This window comes from Apis laboriosa, unplaced genomic scaffold, assembly GCF_014066325.1.
Source record: "Apis laboriosa isolate Shangri-la unplaced genomic scaffold, ASM1406632v1 scaffold14687_cov151, whole genome shotgun sequence".
Lineage (NCBI taxonomy): Eukaryota > Metazoa > Arthropoda > Insecta > Hymenoptera > Apidae > Apis > Apis laboriosa.
This window is the reverse complement of record NW_025221693.1, coordinates 200,021-216,834: the sequence shown is the minus strand read 5'-3', so window position 1 is coordinate 216,834 and position 16,814 is coordinate 200,021. Positions and strand designations below refer to the sequence as shown.

At 25.2% G+C, this 16,814-nt stretch overlaps 2 protein-coding genes across 3 annotated transcripts; one reads left to right on the top strand and one right to left on the bottom strand.

Annotated features, from left to right (window-relative positions):
• Positions 1 to 1,457: 1,457 nt before the first annotated feature.
• Positions 1,458 to 7,130, bottom strand: LOC122710473 (ubiquitin thioesterase trabid). Of its 2 annotated transcripts, none has more exons than XM_043928347.1 (8): positions 6,539 to 7,130; positions 5,142 to 6,174; positions 4,729 to 5,010; positions 4,326 to 4,527; positions 3,937 to 4,214; positions 3,639 to 3,868; positions 3,101 to 3,536; positions 1,458 to 3,004 (listed from the first exon to the last, which is right to left on the bottom strand). In XM_043928347.1, the coding sequence occupies exons 2-8, from the start codon at positions 5,915 to 5,917 to the stop codon at positions 2,926 to 2,928; spliced, it is 2,283 nt and encodes a 760-aa protein (XP_043784282.1). In that variant the 5' UTR covers positions 5,918 to 6,174; positions 6,539 to 7,130; the 3' UTR covers positions 1,458 to 2,925. The 2 variants fall into 2 exon arrangements, with proteins under 2 accessions (XP_043784282.1, XP_043784281.1); XM_043928346.1 differs by having other exon boundaries at positions 6,645 to 7,130.
• A 403-nt stretch (positions 7,131 to 7,533) lies between these two features.
• LOC122710488 (NADPH-dependent diflavin oxidoreductase 1-like) lies at positions 7,534 to 16,179 on the top strand. Its single transcript, XM_043928365.1, has 12 exons — positions 7,534 to 7,974; positions 8,140 to 9,609; positions 9,739 to 9,818; positions 13,783 to 13,903; positions 13,973 to 14,054; positions 14,141 to 14,280; positions 14,442 to 14,587; positions 14,763 to 14,848; positions 14,926 to 15,072; positions 15,151 to 15,459; positions 15,533 to 15,735; positions 15,814 to 16,179. Exons 1-12 carry the CDS (start codon positions 7,895 to 7,897, stop codon positions 15,947 to 15,949), a joined length of 3,000 nt encoding a protein of 999 aa, XP_043784300.1. The 5' UTR covers positions 7,534 to 7,894; the 3' UTR covers positions 15,950 to 16,179.
• Positions 16,180 to 16,814: the final 635 nt, after the last annotated feature.

Here is a 16,814-nt window from a genome sequence, read left to right as displayed (position 1 = left end):
ATATATATATATATATAATGATAATCATAATAATTATAATAATATAAATCGTCATTTAGAATTATTGTACATCGATATATTATATAATATAATCTATTTTATATATTCTATATTAATATAGATTTCTATCTGATTTTAATTAAATTCTTAAATCTTTATATTTTTTTTTTTTTTATTCTTTTATCACCTGCCGAGAGTTAATTCTGGCAACACGAGCGAGAAACACTTACATGTTAATGGGGGAAAGAAAATACACCATCAGAGCATCATTTTTTTTTTGTTGATCTTCTTTTTATATTATAATTTCACCACGTGTGACGTCATGTCGCAAAAATATTGTTTTTTTTTCCTTCTATTCAAAATAAATAAAAAGATGATCACTTAGCATTATATTCGCATTAACAATAAAAACAGAAAAAAATAATAAAGAAGAAACAAAACGAAAGAAAAAAAAATATAACAATAGCAATAAAATCATTAGTTTTTCGACATGACGTTACTTTAAAAATTTGTCTTTATTTTTTTCTCTTTTTTTTTTTAATTTTTAATTTTTTTTTTTTTTTTTTTTTGGAATTGACTTGTGAAACATCTTTCTATCCGAATAACCTTCGAGCCTTTCGGATAATCTCGCAATAATTAAATCACATGCTTCGCGTGTGATTATGAAAAACGACAGTGCTAAAAAGGACTAGAAACTACATTAGAATTAGTAAAAACGAGACTAAACTTTAAGCGATACCACATGTGTAATAATAACATATGTGTAATGTTTTCATTAGAAAGAAACGTTACCATTTCCCTCTTACGATTTTTTGTACTTTTTTGATTAGGGTTCATTATTTGGCCGAGCTAGTTACCATTAAATCTTTATCCATTCTTGACCTTGTATTATAGTATATGTATACATGTATATATATATATATTTTGTGTGTGTGTGTGTGTGTGTGTGTGTGTGTGTGTGTGTGTGTGTGTGTGTGTGTGTGTGTGTGTGTGTGTGTGTACTCACACATACCAGTTATATAACTTGGTACTGAATAGTACCTATTACTACTTATTCTGTTTTCATAGTCATTTTTTCCTTTTTTTATCTCCTTGTTTTATAAAAGTTCTATTGTACTGCTATATGTTAATTTATGATGACTATATTGTATATGATTAAGCCACTCGCACAATGTTGATCTTATTATTTTTATCTTGTTCCTATTTTTCTTCTTCTTATTTTATACTTTCTTCTTCTTCTTTCACACAGGAAAAAGTACAACTTAATGCGTACTTTATATATGTTTATATATATATATATATATATATATATCGGAAGCAGCCATGGAAAAAGTACAACGCTGCGACCTGTCTCTAGTTAGAGAAAAGTGTCGTTGTAACTCGACTTCGCATCTCTCTTTTTACACTAATATTAACACAGCTCAGAATTAACAAGTGATCCAAGGACGATTATAGAATTTTTTTTTCAGCCCTTAGATTTACTTATCTTAAAAATCACATGATCCGTACCAGAATCTCTGAGTACTTTCACACGTATGATCAGACAAAAATTGCGACCAATATACATATACTTATACCTTTATAAATTTTCTAATTTACATTTTTTATCGAATATTCCTTCCCCTTTTTTATTTTTTATTTTTATTATTTTTTTTTTCTTTTCATAATTAACGAACAAAACTCCTTTTGCTCTTAATTTGTTTACCTTTTATATGCGACAACGCTGATTCTGTACAAATTTTTATATCAATTTTATAAAAGCAACCAAAAAACAAGTCCAATATTTTCTACGCAGATGTTTTGCTTAATTATAATTTAAATATAATTTTTTTATCTTTAATGAAAATCTCATAATGAAATCTCTAAATTTATAACTGTTAATGATTCAAATCACATTTCTTAACAATGAGGAATAGGAATCTAATCCTATATTTAACGAGACTATAAATTGGACTCAATTTTATTGAAATTGATAATCCATTGTACCGAGAAGTAGAAAAATCTACATATTTTAAACCAACATTATGTTTAACTTGTAGTTCACCAATTCTTAACTCCAAGAAACTCAGAGAAATTACAATGGAATTAATAATATTAAATGATACATTGAATATCGCATTCTTTCCTTTAAATAAAGAAAATAATCTTGTATTAATTACACGAGAATATTAAAAACTAAAAACTTTGCCTTGGATTTATATTTTCCTAATTTTTATGTTATGAAAATTTCGACAAGAAATGACTTTAATACTATTGATTCTTATGAAAGTGATATGAAAATGTAAATTCATGAAGATGAATTCTATCATTATCTGATTTTTATTGATGGATATGAGTGTATTCAAATGGAAGATAATATAGATTGATCACTTTACCTTAATCGCCTCATGTTAAAGGAACTCTTATAAATATTAAAATCACAATAGTTTAATAACTTTCTAGTTATAAACATATTGTGAAAATTAATATTATATATCCTCGATAATAATCAAATTTATCGAGAGAAAAAACTAACTCTAATTAAAACACTATTAGTCGTAACAAAATTTCGTTCGTTCACTTACTGCTTTGATACCCAGAACCGCACTTTGGCAACAGAACTACTTATTGTGTAGTCTCGTGATTAAGTAACAATAAAATAATATAGCAACTACTCGTAAAAATGAATAAACGTCCGATATAATTAAATATTATGAATCGGTAAGATTTTAGACGTCAATAGTTCAATAACCAATATTAATGTACAAAAATCATTCAAAGATGATACATTGCCAATGAATGTGTGTGTATCATAACATTCATACACTTTTTTCTGCTATATTCAGAAAACTGTGAATCTCTGAGATCTTGTGTTACAATTAGTTTTGAGAAAATTCTGAAAAAAGTCTTCTCGGCTGAATTTTAATAACTTAATCTTGCACCTTGTTATTCATCTTCTGTATCTCCATCGCTACTGTAATCTTGTAAAACTGCTGGTCTCAAAAAAGGTGCGTTGTTAGTTTGACTGTAACAGTAAAAAGTAAGCAATTTAGATATATATATATGCAAGTAATCAAAAAAATATTAACATATTAACATATCTTATATAAATATTACTTACGCGAGTCTTCGATAATGATTTAGCCATTCTTCTAGCATTTGTGCTACTAATAATGGTCTCTTGTGTAGTTTTTGTTGCGCAACAAGAATACCACCTTCAGTTCTACATACATCAAGCCATTCCTTCAAAATAGATTCTTCTCGACCAACTTCTTCCGGACTTAGAAAATGTATTGGTAAAAGTTTATGTTCTCGATCCATTAATGGCATGAATGTAGTTTGCATTTGGATTTGTAGCTGTTGAAGTGGACTATTACCACCACCTAAGCCTACACCACCGTGAGACGAAAGAGGTGGTATTCTAGTTGACGTATATGGTTCGATTGGAACTAAAGCCGTGAAATGACCACGTGTATAACCCAAAGCAATAGGTGATCGAATACAAAATGAAGGCTCCCATAAAAGTGGAAGATAAACACCTTCAAATCTTGCATAACCTATATAAAAATATTTTATTTAATTTTATAATAAAATAATATAATAATTTTTATATATTTTTATATATATAAATTATATTTATCATATTATCATATGTCTACCTATGTCTTCGCCCCTAAAACTTTTAACATATTTAACTCCATAAACGATAATAGGTCGTCTCAAAATATGGGCAAGTGCAAATACATGTAATTGTTCTAAAGCACTTCCTGGTTGAGCAGCAGTTGCTAATAAACTTTCCCAATCTTCTTGCCACTGAGTCTCTTCTAACGTAAAATCCAACATTCTAGATGCTTGAGAGGCTTCATATTCTCTCCATCGAGGATAAAAACTAGATTGATAAAAATATATTGCTATATTTATAAAACAATGACCGAAAATATTATAAAAATTATTTACAATTGACCAGCTTGTTGTAAAGAATCAGCAAGAGCTCTTCTCAAAGCATTATCTCGATCGAAAACACCCCAAGTAGCTTGCATTGCAGAATCTAATAAACAATCTCCAGCAGATCTATTCCAAAGTGCATGTAAGCGACTTCCTAAACGTTCAGTAATTTCTAAAGACCAATTTAATGCTGGTGGTTCTCCTCCACCACCTTCTAATTGCTGTTGAGCTTCTTTATCTAATAATTCTTCCAACATTTGTTCTTGCACTATACTTGGTAAATCTTCAACCTAATAATTTATTTTTCACTTAAATAAGTAATTTATATAATTTATTAGAAATGAATATTTTTAACACTAATATCCCATAATATTCTGAAAAAAGTATCATATCATATTAACCTCAGCAGGCAAAGCAAATGTAGCTATATCAGTGACGAAATAACATGGGAAAGAACCCTTGCGTAATCGGATACTAGTAGTGACATGTCTGCGTATTTGAGCAGCCAAATCTGGTGCAACATAACTTGGTACTCTTTTTACTCCAGATCCAGAACCTTCAATTTGTGATAATAATGTTGCTAATATATCTTCTCTTTGAAATCTGTTAAAAATACCAAAAAATTGTATAAAAAACAATTCAAAGATTTTATCTTTCTTAATGATAATTGATTTATTTTGCTATGTGTAATATATAAATTGACACACATAGCCAAAGAATATACATATAATTATTAATATACATAAAATAAGTTAAAAACAGAAAAAAAATTCATTGTGAAAAATTACATTACTTCTTACAAACCTAATAGCTAAATGTACTAAGGTATGTCCAACATCAAAAGCACTACTTCTATTTAGAAGTAAAACTTCTGAATGCGTCAATTGACGAGCAGGATCACCACCACTTGCCAAATAAGCTTCAACAGGAGCATTATCACCTTCCACAATGCCAAGACACGCATTTAACCAGCACCAATCAGTGTGACGCCTTAATTGTTTTAGTCTACGTTCATAGTCACAATTATTAGGGGATTGAGGAGTTGATATATTATCATTTCTGGTATCAGGATATCTATGTGAATTCCTACAATACAAAAAAATTTATAGTATATTTTTTTCTAATTCTATTAAAATATTTTCATTAATTATTGATTATCATATATAGAAATATAAAAAAAGAATTATTATTAGAAAAAATATAAAAAATAAATTTACCTTCGTCCTACTGCCAAATTTTCATCTCTTTGGGTTTGATGAATATATGGTGCATGAGGTGGAGAAGGTAAATTTCGTTGGCTATGATCTCTTTCTGGGCTTGGTAAAATAACACCCATGTTATTGGTTGTTCTATCTCTTCTATCTTTTTCTTTAGGATTACCACACATCACACACTTTGTGGCTTTTGGCCAATTTTCATAAGTACACACAAGACAAGACCACTTCTCAGGATGTAAATTAGCTTGTAAATTATAATATCTTTCTGGATGTAAGTTTATTGGAGGAGGATTTGATCCTGAGTTTGGTGGTGGATCTCCTAGCCTAAGAGGTGCTAGGTGTTCATGCAAATTTGAGGCTATAGAGTGTATTGATTGATTAAGACCCGTAGGTTTTCTATTTCCACACTGAACACAACGTGTGGTATTTTGATAATTAAGATAGGTACACATTGCACATGACCATTTTCCCAATGGAACATTTTGAGAACTAAGATTGAAAGAATCTGTTGGGCTTAAATGAGTTACTGGACCAGATGCAACATTTGATCCAGACCTTTGTGGACTTGGATCTCGTAGGCGATAAATATCCTCCCCTAATAAAGGTTTGGCACCTCTGCACATAGTGCATTTCAATGATGAAGGCCAATTCTCATATGTACAATATTCACATGTCCATTTTGATTCTTGTTCTTCAAGCCTGCTATTCATTTTCTCTATATGGCCCTTTATTATGTAAATACTATTGTCTTTAATGCATAGACAATGTGTGTTCATACACTATTTAAAAGTATTTATAAAGCATAAATGTGGTGTCAAAAATTACATTAAATACTTGTTAAATTGTTATTGCATATAGTAATAAAATTTTTCATATTTTATGTCATAAAATGTGACAAAGATAATTTCCATAAATATTAATGATATTATGTACTTGTCATAGAATGAAGTTCATGTCATGTGGTATACATGTTGATCATATATAAGAAAATAAAAGCTGCCACAGTAATGTAAATGTAGACAGCTACCAAAATCTGTAAAGAAAAAAAAAAGAAAAGATATGACTAATGAAAAATAACATGTACATACAAATAAATATATATTATATCATTAAATAAAAATAAGTATCAATTTTATTAACTTAAATAATTTTGTACTTTTAACAAAAGATTTATATCCACAAATAACAAAATAAAAAAACTTATTAAGAGGCAATTTATTTACATAGATAAATATTAATCACATAGAAATAATATATATAACAAATGTAAGAATAATGACAGTGTGCGAAGAGTATGTAAACGTACGTTTCTAAAGAAACATGATACTGAATTCCTTGACAAGGCTAAACATTTCAAAACGCGGTAAACTGTAACCAAAGTTTAAAATGTGACTGACCTCTGGCCGCTTTTAATCGTGCAAGCGTCGCGTCAAAGAAAAATGTGAACACAATTTTCAAAATAATGCAAAGCTGATACACGTGGTAAATCGGAATTGGGACTACCTGGCAAATGTCGAGCCTGGTGTCCCGAAAGTTGCTGTCACGCGCGAATAAGCTCCATCGAAGTACTATGCATCGGTCGATTGCTGCGAAAGTGACGAGAGGACAATCGTGGGTCGCAGAAATCACACACTACGGCCAACAGCCCACACTTTAATCACATTTAACAATAGAAAAGGTTAAGACACGATCGCGTAATAAATTTTTCGCGAGGACGAAAACCCGCGTCTTCTCTCTGCGTTAAAATCGAAATAATCTTTTTCCCTACCGACGAAGACCCGAGGCACGTCACTCGTCGAACGGGTGAAACGCGACGAGCGAAACGAGACGAGAAACCTTTCTCTGCACTCACTCACTCCTCAAAAACAGATGCGCTATCTTTCTCACGGCTGCACTTTGCGCCTCTTTCCTTTCTACGAATCGAACGCAGTCATGATGTTTTCCTACGAACTAGCATGCAAAACTGCGGACTTCGTTGAGAAAATAGGTTTTGACAATCATTCGCAAACAGATATCAATGCTACCAACATCATTTTATTTATAAAAAGTCGACATTTCACACGCAGTTACATCACATAATTCATTCATAAGCATTTTAATTAGCAGTCGTTTATTTATTTTAAAGTAACTTATCTATAAAAACAATTAGAATTTATACATAGATATTTTAATTATAAAATATAATAAATAGTTTTTAACATTTTATATTATGGTTACACTGATAGTCATATTAGTTTCCGGTTTTTGAAGATGTATTGCAAACTTTTCTCATTTTAATTTTTTACATTTTTATATCGATTTCAAAACATTCAATTACTTTTAATGTTTTAAAATTATAATAATTTATTGAAGTTATAGTATATATCTTTAATAATTAACGATGATTAAGGTGTACAATATTTATGATAAATCATTTCATATAATGTATACGGAAAACTATTTTTTATTTATAAATATCTTGGGCCAAGCGCCAAATGGGACTTAGCCTAGACACCTATCCTTGACATTTGATTAAGTAAGATCGTTACCATATGTGAAATATATTTAATACAAAAAAAAAATTTTGTTATTTTTATAATTTACATACCCTGTTCATAAAATTTACGTATGTTTCTCCAGATATCGTATATTGAATGACCAATGACGTCATAATATATCAGCTGAAAATTGCTAACATAATGGTGTATTGAGATCATTGATGATAAAATATTCTTTTCGAAAAGATTTATATTAAAAAATTTTTCATAAAAAACATGAAAATTACAATATTGTATGGTAGTGAGACAGGTACTGCACAAGATGTGGCTGAACAAATTTGGAAAAATGCCAAAAGGTTTTGTTATTTCCCTCTATTATATACATAAAAATATATTTTATTTCGCAATTAGAAAGTTTGAAATTATTAATTATTAGAAAATTTGTTTATTATTCATTTTTTATTTCATAATTAAAGATAGTAATTATAAGCAGTTTTATTACAAAAATCTATTTATTTCAGAAAAGGATTAGAAAGTAATGTCTCTACAATGAATGATTATAATATACAAGATATCGATTCAGAAAAAATAATAATATTTGTAGTTGCAACAACAGGTCAAGGTGATCCTCCTAATAATATGAGACAATTTTGGAGATTTCTATTACGAAAAAATTTGCCAACTACATTGCTTATTAATTTAAATTATGGAATATTAGGTTTAGGTGACAGTTCCTATCAAAAATTTAATTTTGCAGCAAAAAAATTAAATAAAAGATTAATGCAATTAGGAGCAAAGGAATTAATATCTCTTGGATTAGCAGATGATCAACATGATTTAGGGATAGATGCTGTTGTTGATCCATGGTTAGAACAAATGTGGATGAAAATTACTAATACATTTAATATTTCTACAACAGATATAATTACAGAGAATAATAAAAATAACATAATTGAAAGATTTCATATTTCTGAAATAAATAAAAATTCCTTAAATAATGAATATTGTTCAAGTCATGATATTTTTATGGAAGAAATATATATAAATAATGAAATTAAAGTAGGTACAATAATTGGAAATATAAGAACTACAGCACAAGATCATTTTCAAGATGTTAGATTAATTAAATTTCAATCAGATAACATTAATTATCAACCTGGAGATATAATATATATTAGACCTAAAAATTCTCAGAAACAAATTGAAAGATTTTTCAATATATTTAATGATAATAATGTACAATTAAATCCAGATATATTAATTCAAATATCTGAAAAAGAAATTAAAGTACCTAATGTTTTAAAACAAACACTAACTCTATATCAAATTGTAGAACAATACTGGGATTTAAGCTTTAAACCACGTAGATCTACAATGCAACTATTATTTTTTATCAGTGAAAATAAATTAGAAAAGGAAAAGTTATATGAATTTACAACAGCAAATGGTCAAGAAGAGCTCTATAATTATATTAATAGACCAAGAAGAAATATTTTAGAATTATTTGCAGATTTTCCTCATACAACTAGTAAATTAAATATAAAACTATTATTTGAAATTATGTCTCCCATAAAACCTCGTGCTTTTAGCATAGCTTCAAGTTTAAGAATTACTAAAAATGAAATTCATCTCTTGGTGGCTGTAGTAAAATATAAGACAAAATTAGTAGAACCAAGATATGGATTATGTTCAAATTGGTTAGCAAATTTAGTAAAGAATGATAAAATAATATTTTGGATGCAAAAAGGAACATTTAAATTTGAATATAATAAGCCAATGATATTTATTGGTCCTGGAACAGGAATTGCACCATTTCGTTCAGCTCTATTGGATAAATCTGCATTAGATGACAATTTAAATAATTGTATTCTTTTTTTTGGTTGTAGAAACAAGGAAAAAGATTATCATTGTAAAGATGATTTTGAATGTTTATCACTGAAAAAGGGTTTAAATTTATTTTGTGCCTTTTCCAGAGATCAAGAACATAAGATGTAAGTTAATTTCTTTTAAATTTTATAATAAAACGGTGTAAATTGTGTAATTATTAAATTATTCATATTTATATGTATTATTTATATTTTTACTTAAATAACTTTTATAATTTTTTATAAATATTTCAGATATGTACAACATATTATACATGACCAGAAAACACTTTGTTGGGAGTTTCTTAGTAACAATGGTAACATTTATCTAGCAGGTAATTCTAAAAATATGCCAAATTGTGTTCGCGAAGAATTTATTAATTTAGTCAAAGATATGACCAAATCAACTCAAAAAGATGCAGAAAATTTTGTTAAGCGATTAGAAAATGAAAATCGATATCAAGTTGAAACTTGGAGTTAATAAGAATATTTAAAAAAACAAAATTCATGATTTTCATTTTAAAAATTATATATAAAAATATAATATAACATATTTAAAGTATTTAAAAAAAAATATTTATAATTTTATATTTAAACATGAAATGAAGACCATAATCTCTCTTCTATTATCTAATATAAAATATAACCTTAAATTATATTTTCTTTATTTGCATAAATGTAAAATATCCAATTTTAAATATAAAAAAGTTAATAATTTTTGTAAAAGAAATGTGAATCACTCCAAATATATCAATGTATCTAATATTAGTTTATCTAATAATTAATTATTTCATAAATATGAAATATTTACTTGTAAATTGTAAGAAATGTAAGAAATGATTCAAACAAAAATTGAATGATTTTAAAAAAGAACATAATCTAGTGTGTTTAATTTTTCTGTAAATAAACATATAAAAGTCATATTAAAATGATATATATTTTCTTAAATGTAATTATGATAAATTTTTTTAAAAAATGTATTCTCAATGATTATATTGTTAAAATATATTGTTAAAAATATTATTTTAAACTATATTTTTCTATATATGTACACAATAATTAAGTTTTTTTTTTGAGTTATAAACAAACATATTTTTCACATTATATATTATTATATATTTTATTGTAAATAGCTGTCTTATAATAGCTATTTTCTTATTTAATTTAACTAATAAAATCAAATAACTCATGGAAAGATAGCCTTATTCTAGATCAATAGATTATTATTTAAATTTGTTAATTGAAGATAACATGATAAAAAATCTATAAGTTTAGCAAGCTTCCTAGAATATTTTTATTTCTAGGTAGAACTTCAATAAATAAATTAAATCAAAATTAAATAAAAAAGAGAAATCGAATTCCAATAATTAAAAAAATATATATATATTTATATGTATATGTATATTCTTCTGAAGAAGAAAATTTATATTGTTTTAATTTATATTGTTTTCTTCTAATTATTTTACGTATAAATTCTGTGAAAGGCTACATCTGAATAATCTCATATTTCGTAAATCTTGTGAACAAACTATCATGATATTATATATCATAATCTGTCTTAATTTCACGCGAGATTGTGTGCAAAACATAATGAAATATATTTCGAATTCTGATATAATTTCTATGATTATTTTACAAAATCGTAATAAATATCACAAATATTTACAAGAAGATCATAGCATTTCTTACATAGAATCAAAATCTAATATAATTTTTATTTAAATTAATTAGTTTGTTGCATTAATACATAATGTGAAAAATATTTCTATATATAACTAACTCTAAGAAAATTAAAATCGATCGCCGAATATATATATATATATATAAAAGTTACTCAGAATGATCTTTAATAAAATATTGCAAATTATTGAAATTGATAAATACATCTTTTCGAAAAGTTCATCATGATTGCATTTAAAAAAATGTATATAATCGTCATATGATCTTTATGTGTATCTGTAATAATAGTTACAATATGATCAATTTCCGTTTAAATTTTATTTTTTTATATAGCGGATCAATTTATAATTATAATTCGTATTTATAAATTAAAATATTATATATATATATATATACTATTTTTTATATATTCCTGTAAAAATATTCAATATGTTAATTCATCATACATCATCATATATAAATGAAGAAGCAATAATTGCTTTACTATTAGGTATATCAATTGTATATATCATACTAAACTTTTTTGTATTTGTTAATTTAAATATTAAACATTGCGCGCGTATCGCAACATCTCGAACTTAGTTCATGAATCTCCGCGCAGTGTGGAGCTCACTTGTCGAACTCTAACCCTATCTTATCTTAACCTATAAAAATAAAGCAGAAAGATGGTATGTCTTTCACGTTGGAGAACAGTTCTATTCATAACTGTAAAGCTTTAATTACTGGATATGCAGTAATATTAATACCAATTTGTGAAATTTTTTTATTCCGAAACGAAATCCAAAAAGAATTGGAAGAACTCTACAAATGCAAATTAAATATTTTCTTATAATTTAAGTTATCTAATAATTATTTGAATTTTGAATAATATCCGTCCGCCTAATAAATTAGAAACAGCATTCAGACAAAATAACTATTGAAAATTTATTTCTACAAAAATAATACATAGTGCATTAATTTTTAACATTATACTATTCTTAATCTGATTTAAGTTTAAAAACTGTGAAAAAATGGCGGGTAGTTATACAAAGAAGGAATTCAGTGTAGGTCCCGAAGAACAGACTTTGTTAAAAGATTCGAATGGAACACGCATCGTACCCGCGAAAGGTATATACTATTTCCTTTCTTAACCATATTTTTTTCTTTATCTTTAAGAATTGTTTCCGTTTCGCTCTATTTTAAATGCTAAGAATTTTTACTCTTCTTAGAAGTGAGAGTTTTTTTTTTTAATTTCATTACAAATATTTTACCAAACCGGTCTCTTGGTAGTGAAGATTTACATAATTCACTTTGAACATCAATTTTCAAACATTTAATATTATATTTTGTGAGATATTCAAATTCATTTTTGAAGAAAATAATTTTTTTTTTATATTATCAAATGTTAAGTGTTATTTTCATATATTATATATTATAATATATGAATTATTGAATTAATATATTTGTTAAATTATATTGAAATTATTTGATATTAAATCATTTTGCACTTTTTCAATTTAATTATTATTTTAATAATTTAATTTTATCAAAAAATTAAGATAAATAATTAATACTATTTTTATTAATAATTAAATATATTTAAGATTTATTAAAGATATTTTTCTAAATATACAAAATATTTCAGGTTTTTCTTTCAAAATTTATGAAATTTTTTATTATTATGCAGTAAATAATATTTTTAAAAAAAATTTTAAAAAATGTGTCTTTTTTTAGAAATCATTTTTATCATAAATAAATATTATATTTGGTATAATATATATGTAATGAAATAACATATAATAATACAATGGAATAAAATAATACAAATTTTTATATTAAATAAAAATTAGAATAGTTTTGTTTATATTTAATACATAATATTATATTTTATTATAATCTTTTAATTGAAAAAAAAAAATATAAAAAATTCAGCACTGTCTGCATATGTTATATATGTTAAAATGTTTTGTTTTATATAAAATATAACTTTTGTTAACTCAAAATATATGAGAAATATTAATAAATATATATTTTATTATAAAATAAAATGTAAATATTATATCATTATAAAATAATATATGTATATATTTTGAGTTAATTAAAATTTATTAATAAATTAAAATTATTTGAGATTATTTCATCATTAATATTAATCATTAACATAAATTTTTCTAATATTATTTGTATTTAATTTATCATTTAATTTTATAATTCCATAATATTTTTTCTTATTTTTATTATTACAATACCATAATATTATGTATGTTACACAGGAATATGATTTAAGCAGATATGGAATACAATATATGAATGTCTTTGTCCTCAGGTTACATTAAAACTTCATATAATACTTTTAAAATTCCAACTGGTAATTAATGTTTGTTTTCTTTTACAATATAATATTTATATCATTAAGATAAATGCATATATATTTTTTCCATTCTGTTATATAAATTTAAGATATAAATATCAAATCATATAAGTGTAATATATATATGAAATGCTTGTATTATGATCACTAAATTAATAAATTGCTTCAAATTGAAGCATTAGTAAAGTTCTTAAGATAGTTCTAAGTACTATTATTCTACTAACAATAAGATTAAATATATATATGTACAAATCATAATGTTTTTATAGGTACTGAGCCTGTACGTCTTTCTCCTGGTTGGGAAGGTACAGGTAGACCTGATGATGAATTAAATTTTAAAGGAGTTACAATGGATCAAGCAGAGCTTGAATTAAATCCTCCCAAAGATAGGTAAATACAATTTTTAATATAATTTATTAAAAATTTTGTTTTCATTTGTTTGTTTATATGTTATTTTAGATTAAATATAATATTCTGCATAATGATACTTCATGGAATTGGAATTTTGATGCCATGGAACATGTTCATAACAGCAAAAAATGTATGCATTATATTCTTTAAAATATATTTTTTTATATTTGTCTTACTAATTTTACATAAGTTGTAAATTTTTAATTATTCTTTTAGTATTTTGTTAATTACAAATTATCTAAGGAATATACAGGGATTGAAACAAATTATGCTACAAATTTTCTTTCATACCTAGCATTTGCAGCACAGATACCAAATATATTATTTAATTGGTTAAATGTATTTATACAATTTGGGTGTGTATATTTTGAATAATTCCAATCTAATGTTTTATATATATGTTACCTATTAATCTATTAATTAAAATATAAAAAACTTATTTTTTAATTTATATATTATATGATAATTAATGAAAAACTAATATTTAATTGTGAATATAATTTTTTGGTTCTTTTAGTGGCAATTTGACAACACGTATAGTATGGGGCATTTTCATACAAGTTTTAATATTTGTATGTACCGTTATTTTGGCAATGACTGATAGCTCTGATTGGCCAGGTGCCTTTTTCTGGATTACCATGATTTCTGTTATTATATTAAACAGTAAGATAAAATTATTTTTATAGAAATTCCAAAATAAGAATCAATTATATAATATTTTAAATAAATTATACTTTATTAAAAAATTATTTTAAGGTACATTCATTTTTTACTTTTTTTTACTTTTTCAAATCTATGTTTTTATTTAAATAATCTTTATTTATGAAATATCTTTCAGCTGCTAATGGAATTTACCAAAACTCTGTGTTTGGTATGGTGGCAAAGTTACCTACAAAGTACACAGGAGCTGTTATCCTAGGCACTGTAAATATCATCTTATACAATTTTATGATAAAATTATGTGATATATTCATATTGAAATTATCCTATGTTATTTTCAGAATATAAGTGGAACATTTACAGCAATAATTAATTTTCTTGCTCAATATATGGCACCAAATGCTCGGACTGCGGCAATATATTATTTTATAACAGCATTGTTTATTCTTCTTGCATGCTTTGATACTTATTTTGCACTTCCAATAAATGTAAGAATTATATTTTTTATTATAAATTTTATTACAAAATTAAGACTAATTTTTTACATAAATTATTATTGATTATAGAGATTTTACCGGTATTGTGAATTATTGCATCAAAAAGGAATAAATAAAAGACAATTAGAAAATAGTACAAGAGGCAAACATGATACATTACCTTATTGGAAAATATTCAAACAGTGTTTTCCTCAATGTTTCAATACATTTTTTATATTTTTTGTAACTCTTTCTTTGTTTCCATCTGTTCATTCTGATATAATAAGTTCGGATCCTAACTTCATAGTTCCACCAGATTATTATAGTACTGTCATGTGTTTCCTCACATTCAACATTACAGCTCTAATTGGTAGTTCAATTGCATCATTGGTTCAATGGGTGAGTCAATTTTTTTATAAAATTCATTAAATACTTAATATAATCACTAATTTTTATTATTTTTTTCTCATAGCCTAGTAAGAGGTACTTAATAATCCCAGTTGCATTACGTATTTTATATATACCATTGTTTTTATTATGTAATTACAAACCAAAAGGTATTTTAAGAACATTACCAGTATATATTAATAATGATTGGATTTATTTTTTAATCGCCATTACAATGGGAATAAGTAGTGGTTATTTTTCTTCTTTATCTATGATGTATTGTCCAAGGTGAGATTTATAAAATAAAAAAAAATTCTTTTTATATTTTTGATAACAAAAATATTAGAGATGGAACTTTTATTTTAGAATGGTAGATTCTCAATACATGGCAACAGCTGGCATGTTTGGGGCAGCATCATTAATTACAGGAATTTTTACTGGAATATTGTTTTCTATGGTCATGCCTATTTTGGTAGCAAATATATCTTTTGAATTATCTTAATGTGTACAAGATTTAATGATAGAATATTAATCCATTTTTGAACACATTCATATTGAAAAATCAAAAGAATACAAAAAAACAAAATTAGAGTTCAACATAAAGTACAATTCAATTTTGAATTTACACTATTTATTTTTAATAGATTTTTTAATACTTGGAAGAATGAAGCTGAAAATAAATTTTATGTCATTATAATGTCATTATGATTTCATAAAGTAAAATATTAATAATTTTTATTTGTTTAATTATTATTTAAAATAATTTTTGTTATAATATTTAAACGAAGGAAGGGAGGAAAGATAATCAGAATATTAAATAGTACCTCAAAAATCGAGTTTATATCGTCAAATTTAATATAATCTAATATTTCATAATGAACTGTTTAAAGTTTAAAGCAAAAAATAGAAATCTGTTATTGCACTATTATCATATTAATGATATTAATGTTTAATCACTGCCCCAATGAAACTATTACTACTAAATTGGACCAATAAGCCTTAATAATCATATATTATTAGGTTTTTCACATACATGAGTTAATTCGAAGCCGCTAAAATAAGCACATAAAAGATCTGTACATTTAACAATTGTTACTTATATAGACCAAATTTATAATAAGACTGTGGTTTATTAACTTTTCGTACTAACAAAACTTAGGACTGAGTTATGTCCTATTTAGATGACAAAGATGTTGAAATGGAAAATCATTTTCTTCTTTGTTAAATGCTCAGTAATGTGCTAATTGTAATAAGTAAGTTAAAAGATTTAGTGTTATCAAAATATATATATATATATATATATATATATATATATTTATATATATTCGATAATATGTTTTTTTATCAAGGTACATAAATATTTTGCA